The sequence below is a fragment of the Lytechinus variegatus genome, chromosome 8 (assembly GCF_018143015.1).
Source record: "Lytechinus variegatus isolate NC3 chromosome 8, Lvar_3.0, whole genome shotgun sequence".
Taxonomy (NCBI): Eukaryota; Metazoa; Echinodermata; class Echinoidea; order Temnopleuroida; family Toxopneustidae; genus Lytechinus; species Lytechinus variegatus.
Window position 1 is genome coordinate 24,271,333 of NC_054747.1, and position 25,028 is coordinate 24,296,360.

The 25,028-nt window shown below is 37.3% G+C and overlaps 2 protein-coding genes across 2 annotated transcripts in view; one reads left to right on the plus strand and one right to left on the minus strand.

Moving 5' to 3' along the window:
* Nucleotides 1–5,981: 5,981 nt before the first annotated feature.
* Nucleotides 5,982–13,545, plus strand: LOC121420210 (ATP synthase-coupling factor 6, mitochondrial-like). Its single transcript, XM_041614765.1, has 4 exons — nucleotides 5,982–6,091; nucleotides 9,231–9,413; nucleotides 11,044–11,171; nucleotides 12,830–13,545. Exons 2-4 carry the CDS (start codon nucleotides 9,238–9,240, stop codon nucleotides 12,859–12,861), a joined length of 336 nt encoding a protein of 111 aa, XP_041470699.1. The 5' UTR covers nucleotides 5,982–6,091; nucleotides 9,231–9,237; the 3' UTR covers nucleotides 12,862–13,545.
* Nucleotides 13,546–19,907: 6,362 nt separating this feature from the next.
* Nucleotides 19,908–25,028, minus strand: part of LOC121420209 — a 32,988-nt gene continuing 27,867 nt past the window's right edge. The window contains exon 13 of the mRNA XM_041614764.1: nucleotides 19,908–22,372. Within this exon, the coding sequence (XP_041470698.1) occupies nucleotides 22,035–22,372 (338 nt within the window). The 3' untranslated portion in view covers nucleotides 19,908–22,034. The remainder of the gene's footprint in view (nucleotides 22,373–25,028) is intronic.

Genomic DNA, 25,028 nt, shown 5'->3' on the forward strand with positions numbered 1-25,028 from the left:
TGTTGTATATACGATATATGCACAATGAGTTTGTGCTCTCTTTGATCAAAGATGAAATATATTATTATGATTCTTTATGTGAAAGTAAAAATATAAATCTGAATATGCATCATTGTGCTCTTCTTCTTTTGTTCCATGTGTTCTATACCAAGTAAATTGATGGAGTCTTGGAGGAGTTTAGGGCTGAATTGTGGAGATGTTGGTTGAAATGATGCAAGTGCTGGAGTAGAGTGAGTGGAGTGATGGAGTGGAGCGATGGAGTGGAGTGATAGAGTGGAGTGATGGAGTGGAGTGTTGGAGTGGAGTGTTGGAGTGGAGTGATAGAGTGGAGTGTTGGAGTAAAGTGTTGGAGTGGAGTGATGGAGTGGAGTGATAGAGTGGAGTGATGGAGTGGAGTGTTGGAGTAAAGTGTTGGAGTAAAGTGTTGGAGTGGAGTGATAGAGTGGAGTGATGGAGTGGAGTGTTGGAGTGGAGTGATAGAGTGGAGTGATAGAGTGGAGTGATGGAGTGGAGTGATAGAGTGAAGTGTTGGAGTGGAGTGATAGAGTGGAGTGATGGAGTGGAGTGATAGAGTGGAGTGATGGAGTGGAGTGATAGAGTGGAGTGATAGAGTGGAGTGATAGAGTGAAGTGTTGGAGTGAAGTGATAGAATGGATGGTGGAGTGATAGAACGGATGATGGAGTGGAGTGATGAGGTGGAGTGTTGGAGTGGAGTGATAGAGTGGAGTGATAGAGTGGAGTGATGGAGTGGAGTGATAGAGTGAAGTGTTGGAGTGGAGTGATAGAGTGGAGTGATGGAGTGGAGTGATGGAGTGGAGTGATAGAGTGGAGTGATAGAGTGAAGTGTTGGAGTGGAGTGATAGAATGGATGGTGGAGTGATAGAATGGATGATGGAGTGGAGTGATAGAGTCAAGTGATGGAGTGGAATGATAGAGTGGAGCAATGGAGTGGAGGGATAGAGTGTCGTGATGGAGTGTGTAGTGATGGAGTAGAGTGATAGAGTGGAGTGTTGGAGTAAAGTGTTGGAGTGGAGTGATAGAGTGGAGTGATGGAGTGGAGTGATAGAGTGGAGGGAGTGGAGTGATAGAGTCAAGTGATGGAGTGTGTAGTGATGGAGTGGAGTGATAGAGTGGAGTGAGGGAGTGGAGTGATGAGAGTGGAGTGATGTAGTGATGAGAGTGGAGTGATAGAAAGGATCAATGGAGTGGAGGGATAGAGTGTAGTGATGGAGTGAAGTGAGGGAGTGGAGTGATAGAGTGGAGTGATGGAGTGGAGTGATAGAGTGGAGTGATGGAGTGGAGGGAGTGAAATGAGAGCGGAGTGAGGGAGTGGAATGAGAGTGGAGTGATAGAGTGGAGTGATGGAGTGGAGTGATAGAGTGGAGTGACAGAGTGAAGAGATGGACTGGAGTGAGGGAGTGGAGTGATGGAGTGGAGTGATGGAGTGGAGTGATGGAGTGGAGTGATAGAGTGGAGCGAGGGAGTGGAGTGGTCGACTGTAGTGATGGAGAGGAGCGAGGGAGTGGAGTAATGGAGTGAAGTGAAGTGAGAGAGTTGAAGGAGTGAGGGATTGGAGTGAGACTTTCGAGTGTGGGATTTGGATTAAGGATTGACATGTGGAATGGAGTAAGAGAACGAGTGGAGTAATTATGTAGTAGAATGAGAGAGTAATTGAGTGGAAGTAGTGAAGTGAAAGTGGAGTGGAGTCGGGGAGTGATGTGGAGTAACGGTGAGGAGGGTGTAAAATGATGGAATGGAGTGATTGAGTGGAATGCAGGGGTTGAGTGAGAGAGAGTGATGTGAGAGAGTGGAATGAGGAAGTGGCATGGGGAGTAAGCTGATTGGGGAGTGGCATGAGGGAGTGGAGTGAGGTGGGCGAGTGGAATTGGTTAGTGGAATGAGGGAGTGGAATGAGAGAATATGGCCGGAATATGATGGATGAGTGAGGAAGTGGAGGTCATTTTGCCTCCGACGAAGATTCTGCTAGGATCGAAAGCTTAGGCCCCTTTTGACTCTCTAGAAGTGGATTGAGATTAGAATAATGACCTTGTAGTGACTTGACTATAGCTTTTCATATATCTACATCTATATATTCTTTTCTTGTATATATTTTCATTTATATTTCAATATTCTGTTCATGTATATAAATTCTTTCTTTTATTTCCAATTTCATATCTATATTCTAACTTGTTTCTGCCATGTGCAATGTACTATACTTTACTTGCACAGAACAAGGCACCTCATTTCCTGCCCAAATCTACTTGGCAAACACATTCTTATATTAAGAAACAACCTTTCTTTTGTCCTAGACTTGGAGCAAACATCCTTTCATTGTTCCTTGTTTATTGCAATGAACTTGCAGGTATACAACATCACTACAGAGATGCTTGCATGTTTACTTTTCTCACAGTCTGCTTCTCTCTTCTTTGTTCTTCTCAACTGTGTTTTGCCCCCCTTTTTGGCGCTTATTTCTTTGTTTCACCTTTTCTGATGTTGGTAAAAACAACTTGTTTTCTCTACCACATCATCACTCTACTCTCTGCCTTCGTCCTAACCACTCATGCTGACCATCTCATCCAGCTGCTAGTGAGGATCGAACCAAATCTTGTGGAGGATCATTTTATACTCATTTCTCTATCTTTTTCAATTCTTACTTCATACCGTCACTTCCACTCCTTTGAAGTTTATATTCTCTGCATACTTAATGAGCTCATTACTTCGCGAGACATTTTGTGACGTCTGTCCCTTTTTTCTAATCTATTTGAAATTGTGAAGTGTATATATTTCTTGTCACTGGATTTGTGAAATTTACCTGAGCGGCTGGATCCTCTGGCGAGCAAGAATTTAAGGTAGGACCTAACTTTTATATAAATATTAGGAGATCGGCTTTGCCAATTTCCTAAAGCCTAATTTAATGATGGAAGGAGGGAGTGGAGTGAGGGGGTGGGTAAGTGGAGTGAGGGTGTTGAATAATAGAGTGGAGTGAGGAGTGGTATACTTGGAGTGGAATGTGAGTGATGATTGAGTGACTGGGAGTAGAATTAAGGAGTGTCAGTGACGTATTTAGTGCGAAATAAAATTAATGTTGCACATTTTTTGTTGTACAACGCCTACTTAGCTTGTTGTACGCGATCAAATTGGAGGCTGAATGTCACACATTCGTACCGTTGCACACTTAAGACGTACCATCCAAAATGTACCATTGCACGGCTTTAGGGGGTGACGTCACAATGCTATTTCATTGAATAAGGTGGCAATGCGCGTACAGCCCTCTGGCTAAATGCGCAATGCTGTCATGATGTGCGCTTGTGGGATTTTGCTTTCATTTGCTTTCAATATTTTTGCTACCTTTTCATCGATTACTGGAGGGAAAACTCTTGTTTTTTTTTTCATTTTTTCGCTAGATTCCGAGGCATTGTACAACACAAATAGCGAATATTCATATTCGTGCAATGGTGCGAGATTTCGCATTCGGTGAAAGAAAGAAACACTCTATTCAACTCGGCTAACGCCTCGTTGAATAGAGCATCTTTCTTTCACCTCATGCGAAATCTCGCACCATCGCACTCATGCCTATTCGCTATTTGTATATTGTTAAATGGACATGTAAGGACAGCTGTCATTCGAGAGCACTGTTCATGTAAAGCGAGTATGTAGTGGCGTACATAGGATTTTCCATAGGGGGGGGGGGGCATAACCATCCGCCCCAAAAAAGGTCTTCAATCACAAAACAGGATTTCGTACCAGAAAAAAAATTGACAACCAAAAAAAAAACAAGTGCCTCAAGCTTGTCAGGGGGGGGGGGGGGGCAGGGATACGTCATTTACGTGGGTTGTGGCTCGTCAGGGGGGGGGGGCAGACTGCCCCTCTGCCCCCCCCGTAGGTACGCTAGTGGCGGTATATTCTAAAGAATATAAACTTGTCTAAATTCATTTCGGGATCAAACGTTAGGGCCTGTCAAAAACAAGATAATCGATGTGCATAATAGGGCCTATATTACGACAAAAACGTCTGAAATCATCATAGTTGAAGGTTCAGTTATTTCCCCTGCATGATGAGAGTGATCATAAGCAATAATCTTACACACATATTTTGGATGAGGGAGACAAGTTCGGAAAAAAGTTTTAAGTCATAAATAAAATGGTTCAAATCACTCTTAAATGAAATGTGTTTCATATCAATTTGTTGTGTACAAAAAACGCTCCTTTTATAAGGCATAGAAATTGGACGTTTAACGCACAGTCACTAATACGCGCCGCTGTCTTCGCATCGTGCAGGCAGTCTACGTGTATAGTGGCGGGCTGCTACATTGCGGTGCAGGGGTGTTCAACTTACATATCGTGAGCGCACTCAGCTGCGTGTTTTCACTTCTTCTCCTTTCTCTCCTTTTCTTGTAATTTTTCCTCGCATTACTTGTTTTCATAAATTTCCCTCTCACTTTCCTTGTTTTCTCACTCCCTTCAGTTTTGTAACTCTTCTTGATCACTTGCATTCATTGGCACACCCCCGGTCAAAAATGGTACGGTTCTATCCAACATACACTCAAGTCGTCGCTGTACGAATAGTGACATTCTTCACGCGCTGCGTTGCCTAGCTATGCGTGTTTACTGTGTACTGTACTGTGTACACACAATGCCATCGGCTGAACCGGCCGCCAAACTATAGTGACCAAAATTGCAAAAGCTTTTGCAAATGTGAAAAGTGACAGAGGTTTTGTTTATCCAATCAAAATCATTCTTAGGTATTCACAATCTACAGCATTTTCTGCAAAATGTCTTTTTTTGATAGGGTCTATTGTGACGTATATATTTTTTTACAACAATGTGAAGTCGCACCAAACGTTTCGTTTCCCTCACTTGCCCATTGGCTCATGTACAAATGGATTTTCAAAATCATCAAGAAAGGTTCCAAAAACCTCAAAAGTGACAGAACTTAATTTGACTAAAATTGACTGAAAATCATATCATGTTCAAGGTGAGAATCTGCTCTATTCTATTCTGTTTTGATAGATCACCTTGTTGACGCGTTTGGGAGATATCTTAGTAAATCCCTCAAAAACTGCGTATTTTCCATAGGGAAATAATTTAACACGCTACGCACTGCAAAAAAGGAGCGCAAACAAATTGATATGTTTGGAATTCCTTTATTTAGAGATACATAAAAGTATTGTTTGGAATTCTTTATTTAGAGATAAATATCACTATATACCATCATTGAGGATGCCAAATCTTTTATTTCCAAAAGTAAAATTCACCCCCCTAAAATTAAAAGAAAGATTGAACATAATAATAAATTAAGATTTAGAGTGTTTAACAACAGAGCGATTGTTATTGCAGCCGCTAAGTTGTTTCTTGACTACAGCGAAGAAGTTACATGCAAAACATTTTACAGGATAGGCTAGGGACGGCGGAACTGGGGGGGGGGGGGAGGGGGCACTTTATCCCCCGAAAAAAAAATCCCCTTAGGAAAAAAGTGTCTTTATGAAATAGGCCCTTTTTTAAAGCAAAATCACAATACATTTTTGGTTAATAACTAGCAAATGAAAATAACGACAACCGTTCATGATCTTAACTTGCGTTTGCATGGTATTATTCTAATTGTATATGTTTTGTTCGTGATCATTCTTACTTTGTTTAAACTTGAGCTGATCTGATCTCCGGTGAATGCCTTTGAATTAGAAGTTGTTTTATTACTGATCAACTGTCACCAATTATTAGCCCTACTTTATCTTTGTTTTCATTCAATAGACGATTATAAAGAAAGCCATCTTAACTGTGTGTAATCACTTACACATGCATATGAAAATGAAAATAAAATGAAAATCCATAATTCATTGTTCGAAATATACATGACATATAGATGGGGGATTGGGGCTTTCAAACATTTCTTTTTAAAGGCCGGGGTGGAGAGGGAAAACAGAGATTATAGAATTTTTTATCTCTAGCTCGAGGGAAAAAAGTTGACAAATTGTTGACGCCCTCTACGTTCGTCGATTTTGATGACATGACCCATCGACCTCTAGCTCTCCGACAACGACCGAAGGAGATCAGACGAAAGATCGAAGTTTATCTTGAATTTTCGCCTGGAAACGGTAAGTGATGACAGTAATGGCCAATGTATCCGTAACGTTGAACATCTAGCTGTAAGAAGACTTATTTCAAGAAAGAAATAGTTTGCTAAAATACATTTAAATGCCCACCGCTCTTGCCATGGCGCGACCGGCTGCTGCTACGGCCCACGACTGAGCACGGGTAGGTAAACCGGCATGCACATCTCCCCGAACTTCGTCGCTAGCTACACGGCGTTTGTCGACGCGCCGGGCTAGTTGGCGCAGCTCGCAGTCGGCAGGCACAGGCAAAGTTTTTGTTCCCCAAAAAATAGAGTTGACAATGTTCCTTATAAGTTTCTTAATATGAGTAACTGCCCAAATACGATTTTCTTTAAAAATATCCTTGATAGCTTGACCAGGGATTTAAAAAAAAAAAAAAAAATTGACGTCGGGCCCAGGGCCAGGCCGCCCTGGCGTCAATTTTCACGCCTGTTGGCTTGTTGCGTTTGTTTGCGCGCCAGTTTTTTAGGCCCTTCTCATTCTGTCAACTTTAGACTAAGTTTTCCACATGATTCAATAATTTTGAGTCAGATTTATTAATGCATACCTGTCTATGTATTTTGTAGACTTTTGAAGACTAACCGATTTATCCACTGCCGATCGAGTTTTTTAAAAACATTTTCATATGTTTTTGTCCTCATAAACAGACAGATGTCTGTCATTTTGGCTTTGCCATTGGGGTTGTAATGGAGGTTTGACTGACACCTAACTGCAGGGTCTATGCTGGAGAAAAGGAATACAATCAGCTTACCACGACCACCGCGGAGGGGGGGGGGGGGGGTTGGCACTTCCATTGACGCGTGGATACCATGTCATGTGTGACCCCCCAAAAAAAATGTAAAAAGGGTCTCTTTTCCAAGATAGGCAAGACTTCCATACATGTATGTCCTCCACTAAAATTGAACAAAAAAATTTTTGAGGTTTGTAAAGAATTATCTACATTTAGTAAGGAAAAGTTGGATACATACCAAAATATGGCTTTCTTCCGTCCAGATCTTGAGTGCGTGTAATTCCCAATGGCATCGGTTTATTTAGTCAGAAAAATAAATACCCCATACTCTTGGAGATTAGACTAGTCGTAATATCGGTTTATCATTTCTGATTGATACACGTCTGACAAAAATACACACACACACATGATAACCGTTATGAAACCCATGGCTTTCTACGATTCCTGCTAGCTCAGTGAGTAAGGCGAGAGACTGGAGATACATGTACTTAGTTCTGCAGCGAGAGGTTCGAATCCAAGTTCAAACTGGAAGTACATGTAAGAAGAAAAGAAGAAAGAGAATGAAAGAAGGGGGTTTTGGAGTAGTGTTTTTTAAAATTAGTGGAGGGGACATAAGGAAGTCTTTCCCCAAGATAGGGCACATAACGTACATAATATAATATGGGTGTCAAAAACACTAAGATAATGATGAAGGGTACATATATTTCGCTAGAAAAACTATGTATTTACGGTCCAATTTGCGAGGGTATAAGTAGACTAAAATACTTAAAGATGTAACTTTTGCCCCAACACTTCATGTTCATACCTTGGTCACATTTGCTCTACGGCTGCCATACGGCAAGTCGAAAATGGCCGTTTTAACATTTTTGTACCAGGCACATATAGGTGGTTTGAATAAAAATGAATAAAAGACTACTGTTTTTGACTTGCTGTATGGCTGCCGTAGGGGCAATGTGACTGAGGTATTAGGGTCCGATTTGAGCAAAGTGTTAGGGGTGGTAAAGGTAAAGCAAATGTCCGTGATCACGTCCGTGACATCCCAATTTATAAAGATATCATTGAACTTGTTTAAGAGGTCATTTCAGAGATCAAAACTTGTCCAGGGCAGGGGGGCACATTTTCCCAAGGAAAAATTTGACAAAAGAGAAAAAAAAGGTTTAACCGTAAATGAAGGATTTTTGTCCATGAAAAAATTTGACAAGCAAAAAAAAAAAAAGGTCTTCACATTCAAAAGGGGGGGGGGCACATTTATGTTTCAATGGCATTTTTATGTTACTTTCAATTGGGCCTCTCATTTGGGGGTGGGGGGCACAGCCGGTCCGTGTCCTCCCTTGATCTGCCAGTGGTCAAGGATACCGATTTGTTTCCAATACTAGTACTTATTAAGGGTAGGGTTTCACATGTCAATACTTGTTAAGGGGTGCATTTTCAGAGCATGGATATTAATACTTGTTTTGGGTGCTTATCGAAGCCCCATGGTCACGCATGGTAACCACTGAGACGGATGGAAGTTGCCCCCCGGGCTTACCACGTTTCCTAAATATATGCTGGAAAATACCCAATTTTTATAACAAACATTCAGGATCAAGTTTCTCTTAAAAATTCAACCATTCGCCGTCTTGTTTGTACTCGCGCGCCAGCAGTCACGTTTGTATGCTCAGCTGTATTACAAATGTGACAGTGAATGCTATCAATTAAAACACTGTATCATAGTTTGATTCTATCCTTGAGTGATCATATTATCGTCTGACAGCACTGGCTTCAGTTGGAGTCTTCTTGAATTGCACTGATATTAATCATCCTTGATCATGCATTTTTTAGGCCTAAAAAGTTTTATATTGCCCTCATCTCACCAACCATTAAAATGCGAATAATAGTTACTTTTTTATTCATTTCATTAGTTATTTAGCAGACCTGAAATTTACAAATGCATTGATTTTGTGAGAAAATGTCAGATTCGGGCAAAGAATTTGCAAATCTAATACTTATTTGAGCTTAAAAAAAGCACTTGTTTTTGAGTGCACAAATTAATCATTCCATGGATGTGCAATGCGGCAATGAAGGTATGAAAAAAATCTGCTAATTGATCCAATTTCCCGATTATTGACTTACATGTATGAGGGCAACATACAGTAATGATTGTTTTGAGGCCTTATTCTTATGTCTAGTATTAGAGTCTTTGAGCTCTTGTTGGAATACTCCCCATGGAGTGCAGAAAATGCATATTGTGTGCGGGCGTGCCAGGATCCGATGACCAGGGGTGATAATTGCAATGTACAGTAAAGCTCTTAAAGAGCAAAGTGTATGAAGATCTAGAAGATATAATTGTAACCATTATTTTTCTTTGCTCTTTTTTTTCTTTGCTCTTTTTTTTTCTTTCCTTCTATGTAGACCGATCATGCTGCAGCAGGTATTACGTACAGGAAGCCAGGTGAGGCCAGCTCTAACCGTGCTGGTGAGGCGCAACCTCGGGGTCAGTAGCGTCGTCATGGCCAAGACCAAAGCTGCAGCACCTGCAGACCCGGTCCAGAAGCTCTTTGTGGATAAAATCAGGGAGTACAGTAACAAGAAGAAGTGAGTAGTCAGAAGCGTTAGCACAAAATTTTGACGGGGTTGGACATGGTGTTGTGGGGAATATTGTTAAAAAGTTGCAAGTGAGCGAAGCAAAGAAATTAACCTTTTTTATATAGAAATATTTTTTGGATAGATTTTGGTATAATAGTCAGAAAATGGTATGTTATTTCAAACTTTTTCGTTTACTTTCCTCTTTTCTTTTACTCATGTTTTCATGCCGTTTATGTCCCCCTAGCACTCCCCCATCTGTATTTGCCAGTGTGAGTAGTTCAGAAAAAATAGTTATGATGTTAGACTTTTTTTAGTCAAGCCTACCATATGTCCATTGTCCGCCATGTGTCATGTCAACCATGACTCCTGGTGATGGAACTTTTCTGTGTTTCACTTCAGGCATAGAGTGAGAAAATGAGAAAATTGCCTTGAAGTTAATATCTGAAAGAGTAATTCAAAGTGTGAAATTGTAAAGTGAAGTAAAAAAAAAAACAAGATGCAAGATTTTATCAGACATCATTTATGTCTGGACTGCTTAAAAGTTTCAATGAAATTTGTACAGTGTGCACATTTCATGCTCTCGTGAACCACATCCTTTAATACCTGTTTCCTCCTTATATCCTTGAAGATCACACTTGGTTGACTTCTACATTCAAGCAAGTAGTAGTATGTGTGTTGGGTATTGTTGATATATTTTAAAAGGTTACATATAATTTCAAAACTAAGGATGTGGTTTTTCAAGTTCAATAAATTCTTGGCCAGTGTTCTACATGTAGCTAGACCAATTTTAGTGGTGGTCGCTATTTCACAGCATTACAAAGTTTTTTTTTCAGGCTGGGTTTACCGGTCATAAAGCCAAAAGTGAAGGAACATGATCTGATGTTAGCTAATCTTTGAAAATAAACAAAAATTTATAAAATATATATATATAATATATATATATAAGGTATAATGAAAATTATGCAAATGAAACAAAATTTAAGATGGAAGTGAATGCAAGAGCAGTTCCTCATTTCAAGGAGTTAGTTTTGATTTGAAACACTTCATTTGAAATTAGCGGTGGACGGAAGCAGTGTTTTTCATGAGAGGTGGTCAGATATATTCTGTGCCGGTTGTTCTGGGTAACTTATGGGTTTAGGGTGGCAGGTCACGCTTTGCAATAAGCCAGTTCGTAGTTCCTTTCTGCGCATGATCAAAAGATTCTACGCATGATCAGAAGAAGGTCATTTGTACTAAAGTGACATGGTGCTTTAAAATCTAATGAGATAAGCACCAACTTTGATGTCTTGATTATTCATATATTCTTTTGAATTGTCGTTTTCATTTACATCCACAAAAACAACAATGCTTCCACGAACGACTGGTATTTCTCGGTTTGTCAAGTACATTGTGCAACATGCTAAGATATGCATTCAAAGTAGGAATGCAACAAATACCTTCATTAAGTGTTGATTGGTGTGCTATTCTAGTCACCTGGTCTATTCAATTTCTTCATCCTGCTATGTAAGGCAAGCTTACGTAATACCTTGCTTTGAAATCTGCCTATCATGATGAAAGAAATGAAAGGTCATTTGACCAAAATTGCCCATGAAGTAACTACGAACTGGTCTATTTAATCGCATATGTCATGATATTACAGGTCAGCTGGTGGTAAATTGGTTGACTCTGATCCTCAGACCGAGAAAGAGATGCAGACGGAGATTGGAAAACTCAACAAGATGTTCGGAGGAGGTGACATGACGCAATTCCCTACATTTGAATTTAAAGGTGAGATCTTCCTATCTGCCATATTGCATTAAAATCAACTTTCACACGATGCCATAGGCATAGCAGTGCCAAAGTTGCCAATAAAGAAAATCGAGGTTAGCGAGTCCCACCAGAAAATGAACATATATAAAGTGTTCAAGTTCTGCCGTGTTTTAGATATTTAATTGTGAAGTCAGATAACATATCACATTAAATCAAATTTGTTTTTCTGGGCTTGCCGAACATTTTAGTGCTGTTGTCTGCATTTGACACTCGGCAATAAGGAGTACATTTTTGGTGTGGTCCACCAACTTTTTGAGCACAACTGTATGTAGTAGTTAATAAGGTGGCACAATATGATAATACTAAAATTCTGTGACATTTTTATATTTAATAGACAATGTTCGGTCAATTATACATCTCCATTCCAGATATTATGAACAACTGAAGTTTGATATATTTCAGACAAGAAATGTACTTTGAGCTGTTATTAAACATGGACGGTATTCCCTTCATCTAGATAGGGTCCCAGTGAAAGGGTCATGAAAGTGTCGCCCCTAACCAATATTTACCTCCTCCCATGTACATTCTGTAGTATTTGGTCAAAAAAATTGGTAGCATGTGAACACAACCTGACAATGTGTGACTTATTCATTGAGGTGGATATATTGCCATATTATGGGCAGGTAAAACAATTGCATGGGGGCTGGGCGTGATTTAGCCCCCAAAATGAAAAAAAGAGAGCTCAAATGTAGCCTTGAAACTAAAGAAAAGGACCCCTGGAAAATCCCCATTCATCTTATCCTGTATTGCAGATGTACGTGTAGACAGTAAATTGTGAATGAAAAGAAGTCCCCCCCCAAAAAAAAATAAATGGAAAATAATATCATACTGCGTGTCATAGGGTTATTTTTACAGTTAATGTGTGAGTTGAATACCCAAATGGAATGGAAATGGAAATCCCCAGTCATCTTATCCTGTATTGCAGATTTAGACAGTAAATTGTGAATGAAATATAGCCCCCCCCCAAAAAAAAAAATAATGGAAAATAATATCATACTGCCCGTCATAGGGTTATTTTTACAATTAATGTGTGAGTTGAATACCCAAATGGAATGGAAATGGAAATCCCCAGTCATCTTATCCTGTATTGCAGATTTAGACAGTAAATTGTGAATGAAATATAGCCCCCCCCCCTGAAAAAATAAATAAATGGAAAATAATATCATACTGCCTGTCATAGGGTTATTTTTACAGTTAAGGTGAATTGAATACCCAAACACGCAATACTGTGGAGCCCGAGTAATTAATATAATGGCAGAGATAGGATATTAAAGACTGTTGGTGAATCCACCCAAACGGGTACTTAAGTATGCCAAATTCATCACAAGATAATATAAATGCAATTCTAAATGACCTAAAACAGTTTTGATGTGGATGATATGAATGAAATGGAGATGTGTTTTACATGGTAAATTTGCAATTTCACAAAAAGAAATATTTTGATCAGGTACTCTTTGTGTATATTTTCTTTTTCATTTTGATATGAAACATATTCCAATTCATGGAATTGGCAGAAAATTTCAGGATATATTTGATTGTAATTTCTAACATCTGATCATCATCTATTATATCTCCTATTCATAACCTGATCTTTATTTTCTCTTTTCTGTTTATAGATATTGACTTTGCCGCGGAAGAGAAAAAATAAATGAGAAGTCATCATTGTGTACATAGAGACTCAATGAATTAGATAAAGGCCATTCATTATCTATACCTTTGTGCAGTGAATATCAGAGAGAAATGATCTCTTCTCATCCATCCAGGCATATACTCTATGTGGCAGCAACATAATCTATGTGGTAGCAACATATTGTATGTGTCAACAACATACTCAATTAGGCAGCAACTGTCTCTGTGTTTCAGCAACTTATTCTTTTGGGGGAATAAAATACTCTTTGTTGCAGCAACATAGTCTATTTGGCAGCAGCATACTCGTTTGAGAGCAACTTACCCATTTTGGCAGCAGCGTACTCTCGTGGCCGCAACAGTTCATCATTTCTATGAACCTCTGCAATATCAAGATTGTATTTGATGGGTTCTTACAGCACGTAATCTGTTTTTAGGAGTATTTTCTCTCCTCTTTTGTGAAGGGGGGCGGAGGGGGGGGGGGTATTTTTACATACTGTACATGACCTGATATGACCGAATGGCAATTTGATTCGATGGAAAACTTGAATAGAGATGGTATTTGATGCATTTGTGAGCATTTGGGGTTGATTCATGCCATATTATAGCATTGGAAGAGTGTTATATTGAATTTATACATGTGAAGATATCGTCGCAATGCACTGAAATTCAATCAGTGTTTGAAATAAATGATGTATAGACTTTATCCATGTTCGTGTTCTTGTTCACGCATCTATTCAAATAAGCTCATTTGATAACTTCAAAATTGTCCACTCCAAAGTAACTCTGCTGCACCTGTATGTGCTAATTTGACCCAATGCACTGAGGGGAACGTTTCCTTCCGTTTCGGATTCGACAGCTCTCCTTGATTTGATTGACTGAGAAGCAAAACTATGGCAACTGTCGGATAAAAAGACTCATTTGCCCGTATTCTGAAGTCAAGTTTACCTTAGACCACGGTCCAACTCTGTACTAAAACTATGAGAAGCCAAGAAATCAAAAATTTAGTTTATAATGTATATTTCTCATGTGTAATATTTTGTTTCCTTTTGCTTTCATAATGGAGAAAATACTTCAGTTTTCACTCCCAGACAATTATGAACAATTTTGGGTGTCATATGAGTTAATAAACTGAATGGTTACTGTTAGGGATTTATGTTCCAATTGGCTCTCAATACTAAAATCACAATTTTAAACCAGGGTTTAATTTAAACCCGTCTTCAGAATACGTGCCATTGGATAAACTGTATGACAAGTCCTTGAATGAAATGCTCCGCAGGGCTGCGCATATACCATTCTAGGAGTGAGCTGAAGTTGACAAACACTGTTTTATGCATTTTCTAAAAGCTGCATGTTAAACTTTGTCTCTGGATATTTTTGACCTGGGGAGCATTTCATGAATGGACTTGTCAAACGTTTTATGTGACAAGTCCCGTTTCATCCGACTGTTACCATATTAACCATGCCCCTTGGCCGATCAAATATAAGAAAAAGTGTCAGATCTGACAACTTGTCGGACAAAAATATTGAGGAAACGCTCCCCTGGGAGTTCAAGCTTGTGCCATTCGTAGTCCATGCACGCAAGTTGTGCCCTCACTGTGACGTTACTCATACACGTTAATCCTGAGAGGTTGGTTGACCAACCCAAAACAAAGAAATCATCACAGTGTATCTCTTAATGTGAAAATGACCTTATTCAATCAAACACTATCATTTCCATTGGGATCTCATTGCTTACTATACTGATTAATTCACATTCTCTGTGCTTGGGATTCATCCTTAAGTTAAATTTCTCTATTCTTTCCTTTCTCACTTGCAACCTGTGTTAGTTTGTATTTCTTAGAGGAGAAATATGGTCAACCAAAATAGCCTCTCGCGATAATAAACATTGCTGGGCAGCTGGCACATGAATTATGAAATGCTTAAATTGAGACTGCCCCTATCAACTAATGACATTTAGTTGAAACTTATGTATAAAGCGCTTTATAAATGTTGTATATTATTATTATTTGCATGAGAAAGAACAGAAATATTCCACCTTGTAATCTGAAGAGAAGAGATATGAGAATATCAAGAAGAAATATTGGCAAGAGTGAAGAATAGAAAAGTGCAAGGAAAATATTAATATGATGTGGGAGAGGCTTGCAGTTTACCATGTGGTTAGTCTTAGAGGGACATCGCCGCCGAGGCTGACCTCAAGGCCACATGTTTGGCGGCACTGGCCTTGGCTTGATTCATATACTGTATTGTACAAAGCGTATGGGAGAAGGGAGTCGCAGTACCCTTGCGACTCGGAAGTACCAGCTTCGACCACATCTCTGCTAAGACGACTGTTTGGTGGTGTAGTGATACAGATGAAAGTATATAGCAAGAATGAGCAAGAGGAGATTGAGAATCTGTTGCATTGATGTAGTTGAGGCTAGTAGTTCTTTGAGTAATGACGTTGCTGAAGAATGTCTTCTCCCATAGACTTTGTACACTTGACTTGGGCCGAGGTCAAGGCCGGCAAAATGTGGCCTCAAGGCAGGCCTTGACTACATCCCTTGTGGTTGTTTCACAAAGTTGTTTGTAAGAGCGACTGAAACCCTTTTTTATGCACTAAGTAATCACCAATGAACATTTGATGGTGAATATAATGAACCACAAGAAAGGATCACTAGTCGTTCTTAAAGTCACTCTCATAGGGATGGTCCGGGCTGAAAATATTTACACCTTAATAAATAGAGTAAAATTCACAGAGCAAAGTGCTGAAAATTTCAACAAATTTGGATAACAAATAACAAAGTTATTGAACTTTAAAGATTAGTAATATATTGCAAAAATAGTTGTATGCACATTGGCATGAATATTCATTAGATGGGCTGATGATGTCACATCCCCACTTTCCTTTTATGTTTTTACGTGAAATAATAGTTTCATTTTTTCATACATGTGTAAATGATGTGTCTCCAATATGATGAAATTAGTTGCGGCAATGAATAACTAATGCACTTAATCAATTGTCAATCCAATTAGAAAAATATTGAATAAACCTAATTTCATAAAAAAATGCAAAAGAACGAGTGGGGATATGACATCATCATCAGCCCACCTAATGAATATTAATGAAGACCAGCCTAGAACTTTCTTACTAGAATAATGCAAATTTTTGAAATTTAATGATTTTGTTGTTATCCGATTTGATCAAATTTTCAGCATTTGCTCAGTGAAATTTTTGTTTATTGAGATATCAATACAAGTATGTCCAGCAGAGGCCACCTCACACCTTACTGTTGGTCTGCGACCCCGGGGGCCACTTCGATTCACGAGTGGATACCATGCGCGACCATGGGGTCTCGAAAAGCACCCTAAACACGTAATTTCAATATTCTGAAAATGCACCCCTTAACAAGTATTGGCGTGTGAAACCCTACCCTTAACAAGTATTGGAAACAAAACGATACTCTTGGCAAATATTCCCTGAGATGAACCCTAAACAAGTACAGGAATGTTTTATTGTTACGGGTCCTTCGGTCGTCGGCTTTACCTTACTTGGTTTAGTATACGACCCCACCTTCTACACCTCGCGCAAATCGGACTCTAAACACGAAGTGTTGGGGCAAAAAGGACATCCTTTATAAAACATTTTAATTTTGTTTTATCATCCCCGCAAATTCGACCCTAAACACGTAATCTTCCAAGCGAATTAGATACCCCTTTTTCATTATTTTTGTGTTTTTGACACCCTTTTCACGTTACGTACCTAACGTGCCCTGTCGTGAAAAAGACATCCTTTTTACTTGTTTTTTTTTGGTCGCGCATGGTATCCACTCGTCAATGTAAGTGGCCCCCCGGGTCTGCGACCCGATTTTGGAATAAAACGTAGTAGAATGTGATGCTAATATCAAAGCATGGAATATCTTACTGTGTAATGTTCTAAATCTTCTTAAGTTACCTATGTTCAAATGTTCTTGGACCATGATCATCAAGAAAAGTTAATATTTAGGGCCTAGTCGTAATGCCATCTAAGCGATCGCACGATTGGCTACGATTTGAAGCTAATTTTGCATTTTCTCCAAAATACAGGCTTGCAATTATCCAAAATTGTTATATTAGTATTCTTTCAGTTAATTTGAGCCTCAATTTTCATAAAACGAGCAAAATGCGGTTTGTTCCAAAACCGGATCGATGACATGTTGAAAGGTGTGCAGTGGCCTGACTGGCATTTAGTCTAAAAGAAAGATGTTCTAGATTCCCCTCCGTCTACTAAATTGGCCTACTTCGCACGTACCCTTTTAAATAAAAGTTTGGTTCATAAAAGAATCGTAGCAAGTGCATCGCACATTTTTTTTTTTTTTTTTAAAAGTCCGTTCACCTTTGTAATTCACATATGTTTCACATATTTTTAAGCGTACAAACGTTCCCTTTCTTTGATAGCTTTACATAATACGCGAATTCCAAAGTGCGGCCATTTTCTGAACAACCAATCAAGTTTTGTTTTCAAGCTAGCAACGAATGACAGCTTTTGTTTACGGTCAACAAACTTTCGTTTAACCAATCATTTTATTTAAAGGCGTGGCTTGATCGGAACCATTTTTTGAAGAACGTTTTAGCTTCCCTTCTTTTTACGATCATGAGGAGTCCACTTCGTACGATAACGCGATACGTTTATTTTACAATGTTGAGATTTGTGCAACAAGCTTGGATTTCACTTTCGCAGAGATTTAAACGGTACTAATAGCATCAACTACGATTTAACTAAAGCTACGTACTTTCACAATGGTGCGACTGCTTACCCGTTGCAATTGTGTACAAATATATTTTGAGCATTTGACTACAAACGTTCACATGGGGAATTGTGAAAGCCGGGTGTGAAAGCCCCGTAGATCGAGAGGGAGAGCTCTCGAAGTTATTCGCGTTGCAATCTGTATACAGTGCCCTCAACGACTCGTTCTATGTCATACTGGATGTTTTCTGAGGACTGGTTTAGTCGAGTTTTTGATGGTGTGGATACATTTCGGATCTAATTCATTGGATGAACTGGATTTGGTGAGTATAGGTGTGTTGGAAATTTTAATAATAATGCATATTTGTTAACAATTCTATCCATTTATTTCATTTAGTTGATCAGTTTTTTATTACAAGAAATTAGTAAAGTCTAAGTGGAATTTAAACAAAGCGGTAAATCAAATACATGTAGGCTATTAATTATTGAAATTCATGTACCAATACTCTATAGTGTAGACAAACTGGGATGGGGGGGGGGGGTAGACTAGATTATCAATCTATCTTATTATTAGTATCAGTATCATCATTCTTTCTCTTATGAGTAGTGTCATTATTACCATTATTACTAATATATTTTATTGTGGTTATTTTCGTTTAATATATTTAATTTCTTCCTCTTCAAATCATTGTTTGTAATCATAAATCAAGTTCTTGTACAAGAAACCAATTAAAAACAAAGCAATTTCAGGCTCAAAAGACTACAAATTTCATTACAAATGAAATGTAACCGTAAAATGACATAAGAATGTCAAGAGAGAGAGAGAGAGAGAGGGGGATATGAAGGGGGAGGGGGTAGGGGGTGGGGCGAGAGAGAAATCAATACTACCACTCGAAGGCCTGGCTATAATATTTTGCCTTTATTCGGAATTCAATACACCATATTCATAACAAAGGTATAATAAGGAGGCCTACATTGTTATAGTTTTTCACAAAACAAGGTTTTTACATAAATCAATTATATTTGCAAGCAATAGGCCTATAACAATAAAAACACGAATAATTAAAAACATATCTTTTGAAAGCTATTCAAATCAATATAAATAAGGGAAATCTGAACGAAGATTTTCTTCTACAACAGAACAAAAGGGTGATATACACAAGCCATCTTATGAACCAGTTTATAATTACAATATAATACGGTGCTTCATTTTTAAAAATTAATATTTCTCACTGTAATGAAATTATCATCATGGTTATTTCAACATGAACCATAGTTATGGGCGGAAATCTGTCCCCAAAGGTAGGGGGGGGGGGGGGCAGGGTCTGGAAAATTTGACAAGCAAAAAAAAAGGTTTTCACCCAAAATGTAAGGTCATTTAGTCCAAAAAAAGGTTATCACCCAAAATGAAAGGTCATTTAGTCCGAAATACATGTATTTTTTCGATCGTGAAGTGGTGTATTTTGCTCCATCATAAAAGACCAGAAATATATAGTAGATGGGACATTGATATTATGTCCCCCTACTATTTTGGGTAGGGGGGACACGTCCCCCTGTCCCCCTGGGATTTCCGCCCATGACCATAGTTATTGCTTTGGTTTTAATCATTATTTCTTTACATCATTATTAATAATATCATTCTTTTTATTTTATTATAACTGATATTATTATCTATATTATTTTGTTACCATTTTTATTAAAATTACTATTATCATCATCATTACATTATTATCATCATCAACATTATTATCATGATATTTTCATTATCATTACCATTTTTATCTAATGAAATGTTTATTATGGTCATTTTCGTTCTAAATTATCTGGGGAGCGTTTCATCAATATTTTCATCCGACAAGTTGTCAGATCTGACATCTTTCCATAATTTTGATTGGCTGAGAGGCACTGTTCCTATGGTAACTGTCGGATAAAATGGGACTTGTCGGATAAAACGTTCGACAAGTCCTTTCATGAAACGCCCCCCTGATTTCCACCTCTGCAAATCCATCAGGTTAAAATCACAAATCATATCAATCATAATCGTGTTCATGTATATAAAACAAAGATTTATCTCAATATCAACAAAACCACAAACAAGTTTCAGAACTTGTTATATACACTGTAAAAATGCTGTTTAAAATTTCAAGCACGTTTTTAAGCTCATCACTCTAACAACTGTTTAAAATTTTATTTTGTAGTTGTTTAAACCTTTTTAAACAACTTGTTTAAACAACTTGTTTAAACAATTGGTTAAACAACTTGTTTAAACAACTTTTAAAACAACTAATTTAAAAAAGTTTAAACAATAGTGGTGGGCTTAAACAACATGCTTAAAATTTTAAATTGCGTTTTTACAGTGTATATTCACAACTTGTGCCAAGTATGCAAATAAGGTCATTGTCTTTTTGTTAATGATATCATACATTAAAAAAAAAACAGTTTCGGTTTTATGATTACGTTTTCTACAAATTCATTTCACCCATGTTAACTCATTAAGATAATTCATATCGCGTTAAAGACACACATAAACATCACTTAATCATGTAAGCCGCAATTACGATTTGTGATAGACTTATATCTGGAATATATTCATACTGTTTAAATGACATTAGTTTCCTTGTTTTCATAATTATCCGAATAATGCGGGGAGTAAGATATTGTCAAATGTTGCGACAGTGGCAATCACGCACTGAATTTGCTTTATACTATCCAGAGCATGAATCATCATCATCGTCGACAACATTAACAAACAAAAATGTTTAAAATAATTACAATATGTTTTGCATTAGATAGCACGTACTTCATAAAATGTACACATTTCTCCCCAAACAAAACTATATTTACAAAATTGTATAAAAACACACATTCATATAGAAAGACCGACGATACATATTCAAGACTTAACAAGAAAATTTACAAATATTCACAGGTTATGTGGAAAAATTACGTACATTTTTAATAAATAAATGAATAAAACATGCGCGTGTGTGGGTGTGCGTATGTATGTGTGGGAGGGGGTGGCTGAATAATTCCAATAGTGTATCAATGTGATTGTTTACTATCTACCTCTTAATTTACTTAAACTGTTAGTTTGGAAAATTCAGCTTAATGAGTGTCTTTAATGGAAAAGGAAGAAAAACGTAAATTTCATTAGTTAATTTTGTTAGTAGGGCCTACATTTATTCAATGTAAAGTAGTTTTGAATAACTCTTTTATTGCTCGAAGTATTTGTTTAAAGACATCTTTATTGAACGTTTAAAAGTTCATTGATGGTAAAAGTTTTTTTTGTAATGATTTTCGTGTTTGAAGAGGAACGAATAAGATATCATTTGAAGAAAAAAAACCAGTCAAATCATTGGGACCATCGTTTGACGTCACAACTCAAATGAAGTGACCAGCGATGGTCAGCGATTAATCGTATGCTTGATTTTTTCCAATGATTGTGCATTGTATTCAACGCAATCAATCGTAGAATATGTTCTAGGATGATTGCTAAGCTTTTGGATATAACGGGCCCCTGATGGGCTCAAAACACGATCTGAATCAACTCACAACTTCCCTTTGATGTACATTTATTTACTTGTTTTATTTACCCAGGGTAGTCTCTTCAGTACAGAACTGCTTTACAAGAGAGCCCTGTTAAAATACAAATATGTTTATACAATATTATACAATGTTAAAAGAGTAAAACATTACATACAACATGACTTTGTACGACAGAGGATAAAACAGAAGAAATTTATAACTTCAAATAACAACCATATTTTGTAATCGAATACAGTGCGATATAATTTTTGATACTAACTGTCATATTCTTTTCGATATTCATTATTATAATGTAACTGCTACACATATCATTGGAACCAAATTATAATTCACATCTCTAAAATATGTACATGCAAGAAAAACTAAATTATGTATAGGTTATACCAAAACTTGTTTTTATATATACATGTATACATTGTATTTTGGAATACGACCGAGGAATCAATACTCAGCAAAGTCAGTATACAATACAATACCAAATGCAAATTTCAATTCAAAGATATTCAGCAAAATGCAGCCATCCCAAAAACCAACAGTAATTTGCCTAGAACGATTCTCCTGTAATAAGATAAAGAGAGAATTGGTACTTAAAACGAGAAAATTTAGTAATTTGACTGAGTAATTCTTTTCTGCATACCGTCAAAATTGTAAACAGGTTGTAAAGTTGCAAAAAAGAAAAGATACAAGAGTTTCTTCGACACCATTTTTTTTGCGGACTGCTTGGAAGATTTAGATACTGTGTGCACCACTCATGCTTGAGTGAAACCTGAAAATGCTGAACTTTAAATCTTACGAAACTTGCTTGAGAATTGAGAGGGTAATTGACAATTTTTTGACACGTTGTATATCCTTTTTAACTATATTTTATGTGCTTTTCAAGCCTAATGGCCCTATCAAAGGGAGAAAATACCATGCAATATAAAATCATCATGTGTTACCCCTTTTTAATGCCTGAGGGAGTGGGACAAACTCTTTCGAACGCGACTCCAAATCGACGTACGCTCACCTTCATGATCCAACCTAAAACGAATATTCCTCTCCCCTGTGTCCAAACACGAAACCAGAAACTTCAAATAGTCCGTGCTCCGTTTGACATCAGGCTCGTGAGAAGCTGCAGTGTAGTTCTCGAATATCTGGATATAGTTCTTAGGGACACCTCCTTGTTGCTTGATCTTCTCCACAACATCCTCAACGGTTTGACTATCAGGACTAACCGGTCCTTCTGGCATGTCTGGATTACGGAGCTTATTTTCGTGGGTGATGACAACCATTAGATGACGACCTAAAAACGGATATAAATTATGGTGTTCTATTTTTGGTTACACTTCGTAATTCCGAAGGTTCTTTATTCCAAAGGTTCGTAATTCCAAAACACGTAAATTGCCTATACCTCGATGTTCGTTAATCCGAACATTTGCGGCGTAATTCCGACGATTCGTTATTCCGAAGGTTCGATAATCCAAAAACGAAATAAGGTTCGTTGTTCCGAAGGTTCGTTAATCCGAAAACGAAAAAAGGTTCGTTGTTCCGAAGGTTCGTTGATCCGAAAAAGAAATAAGGTTCGTTTTTCCGAAGGTTCGTTAATCCGAAAAACGAAATAAGGTTCGTTTTCCGAAGGTTCGTTAATCCGAAAACGAAATAAGGTTCGTTAATCCGAAAACAAAATAAGGTTCGTTAATCCGAAAACAAAATAAGGTTCGTTAATCCGAAAAATGAAAACCGGGAAAGCAGAGGCAGAGGAGGGGGCGGGTGACACTTTTGCCGTTCAATTATTATGAGGATGGGAAGGCAAGGGCGGCCGAACGAATTTTCGTTGGGATAAAGCCAAAAAATGAAACTCATATATTGGGCACTTTGGTGATGTTTTCACCTGAAGATTATCATCTGCTTGAAGTCATTGTGTGTTTGATAGTGATTTAAGTAGAGAAAAACTTTTTTGAAGTGACTTCTTATTATGGCAAAATGTGTATTAAGGCTTTATTTTTCGGGAGAGAGTATAATGAGCGAGCGACTTGGTAAAACAAATTCAAAGGTGAAGTTGTATAAGGGGATTCCACACTAGAACTTCAAAAATATCATAAATTTCAACATGCTTTCAATAAGTCATTAGTGTAATATTTTACTATGATATCTAAATTTTATGAAAATTATAAGTTTTAACCAAAAGTGAAGACAGATAAAGTTTTAATTGGGGGGAACAATGGAATTTTAAATTTTCAATAATTTTGCTCATTGAATAGTCAAGTACAAACACCGCCTGAAACAATTATTTGCAAAGCAAGAGAAGATTGAAAATATTGCAGGTCAATAGAATGATATATCATTGATGGTTCAAAATAATATCTACAACATTTTCATGATCCATAATAGGGGCAGCCCTTATTTTTCCAAACCTATTTTTGGCAATGTCCCGTACGACACATGACAATGCAAAAGTTTTTCCTACAATTTTATTTTTGATGATGCAATTTCATAAAATCAGTTTCTCTTTGTTTGACCCATGGGTGATCGATTTATCCCATAAGGATCTAATTACTGCCCTTCATTTTTCAATTATGGTCCTATTAAAAGTTGTCCCGTACGACACACGCTGTGTCGTACGGGACATGTCCCGTACGACACACCATATATAATGCATTAAATTGCAGGATTTGGATTCAGAAACCATAAATAGTAGGCATATTTAAATTCATTTAATTGATTTAACATAAAGTGAACTGAAAAAGTACTTTGTTTATCTCCATAGAACATGAAATAGGTGATTCTAAACATTTTAATTAATTTCATGTAGGCTTATTCTTTTGTGAATCCCTTCAGCTAAACTGGTGATTTTCACTGATCAGAGCAGGTTAATTTCTTTTCATTGAGCATGAAAAGAAAACTTTTATAATTATTTCAACCTAGCCTGGAAGATGACTTCCTCTTGTATGCTAATGTGGAATTATTATAAGATGTAAAAAATACATATCAATCACCATGATCATCTATTTGGACTTCCCTTGATGATCACTATTTTTTATATACAGTATTGAAACTCCTTACCTTTTTCAAGTTGTAAACAAAATCTTGAAAATAAGACAAACCATATGGTTTCATGAAATGCAGATGGGTTTGAAAAAGTAGAACCGCATTTCTTTAGAAAAAAAATGTGGAATTACAAGTGACATTTGTGACATATATCATGTAGATATACATTTTATATAAAAAATGATAACATTTTAGCCCCATTATTTACACAAAGTTTCATTCATTCATTGTTTAAATAGTGTTTGGAAATCATCAAGTAATTACCCTAAAAAAAACTTCACACAAACCTCAAGTTTTTCAGCTCTAAATGCTGTGAACACTTGTACATTTCCCATCATGAAAAAAATTATAACATATTGCTCTCAATTGTATATATTGAGGTTACTTGATTATATTGTCCCGAATGACTACTTATTAAAAGATTTTTCATAAAAATGAAGAATTTAGGGGCAATGCTCCTTCTGATTGATAAAAAGTTCATTTTTTTTTAATTTAAGGCTGCCCAGTACAACATGCAAGTGCCTGTACAACATACAATTGTCCCGTACGACACACAAGTGTCCCGTACGACACACAAGTGTCCCGTACGACACACAAGTGTCCTGTACGACACACAATTGTCCCGTACGACACATTATTTTGTTTATGATATATTGACAGAAATATTCAACTAATAGCGGTTTCTAACCTAATGAATGTCTTAGTTTGATAGGATTATCATTATCATCAGCCAAATAATGTGATTGAAGAAGTCAAAGTGACATAAAATAAAGTTTGGCTTCAATTTAGAGATGTCCCGTACGACACATTTTGAATGTCCCGTACGCCACAATGTTCTCGAAAATTATAATTTGTTTTATTTATTCATGAATGTTTTTTGCTTTCTTTTATAAATGTGTCAATAAAAGTGT

What these genes read in the sequence shown, in the direction of transcription:
- LOC121420210 (XM_041614765.1), top strand. Translation starts at nt 9,238, where the DNA reads ATGCTGCAGCAGGTATTACGTACAGGAAGCCAGGTGAGGCCAGCTCTA. An exon ending in GAGTACAGTAACAAGAAGAA is followed by an intron (nt 9,414 to 11,043) that starts GTGAGTAGTCAG and finishes ATGATATTACAG; the next exon opens with GTCAGCTGGTGGTAAATTGG. An exon ending in CCCTACATTTGAATTTAAAG is followed by an intron (nt 11,172 to 12,829) that starts GTGAGATCTTCC and finishes TTCTGTTTATAG; the next exon opens with ATATTGACTTTGCCGCGGAA.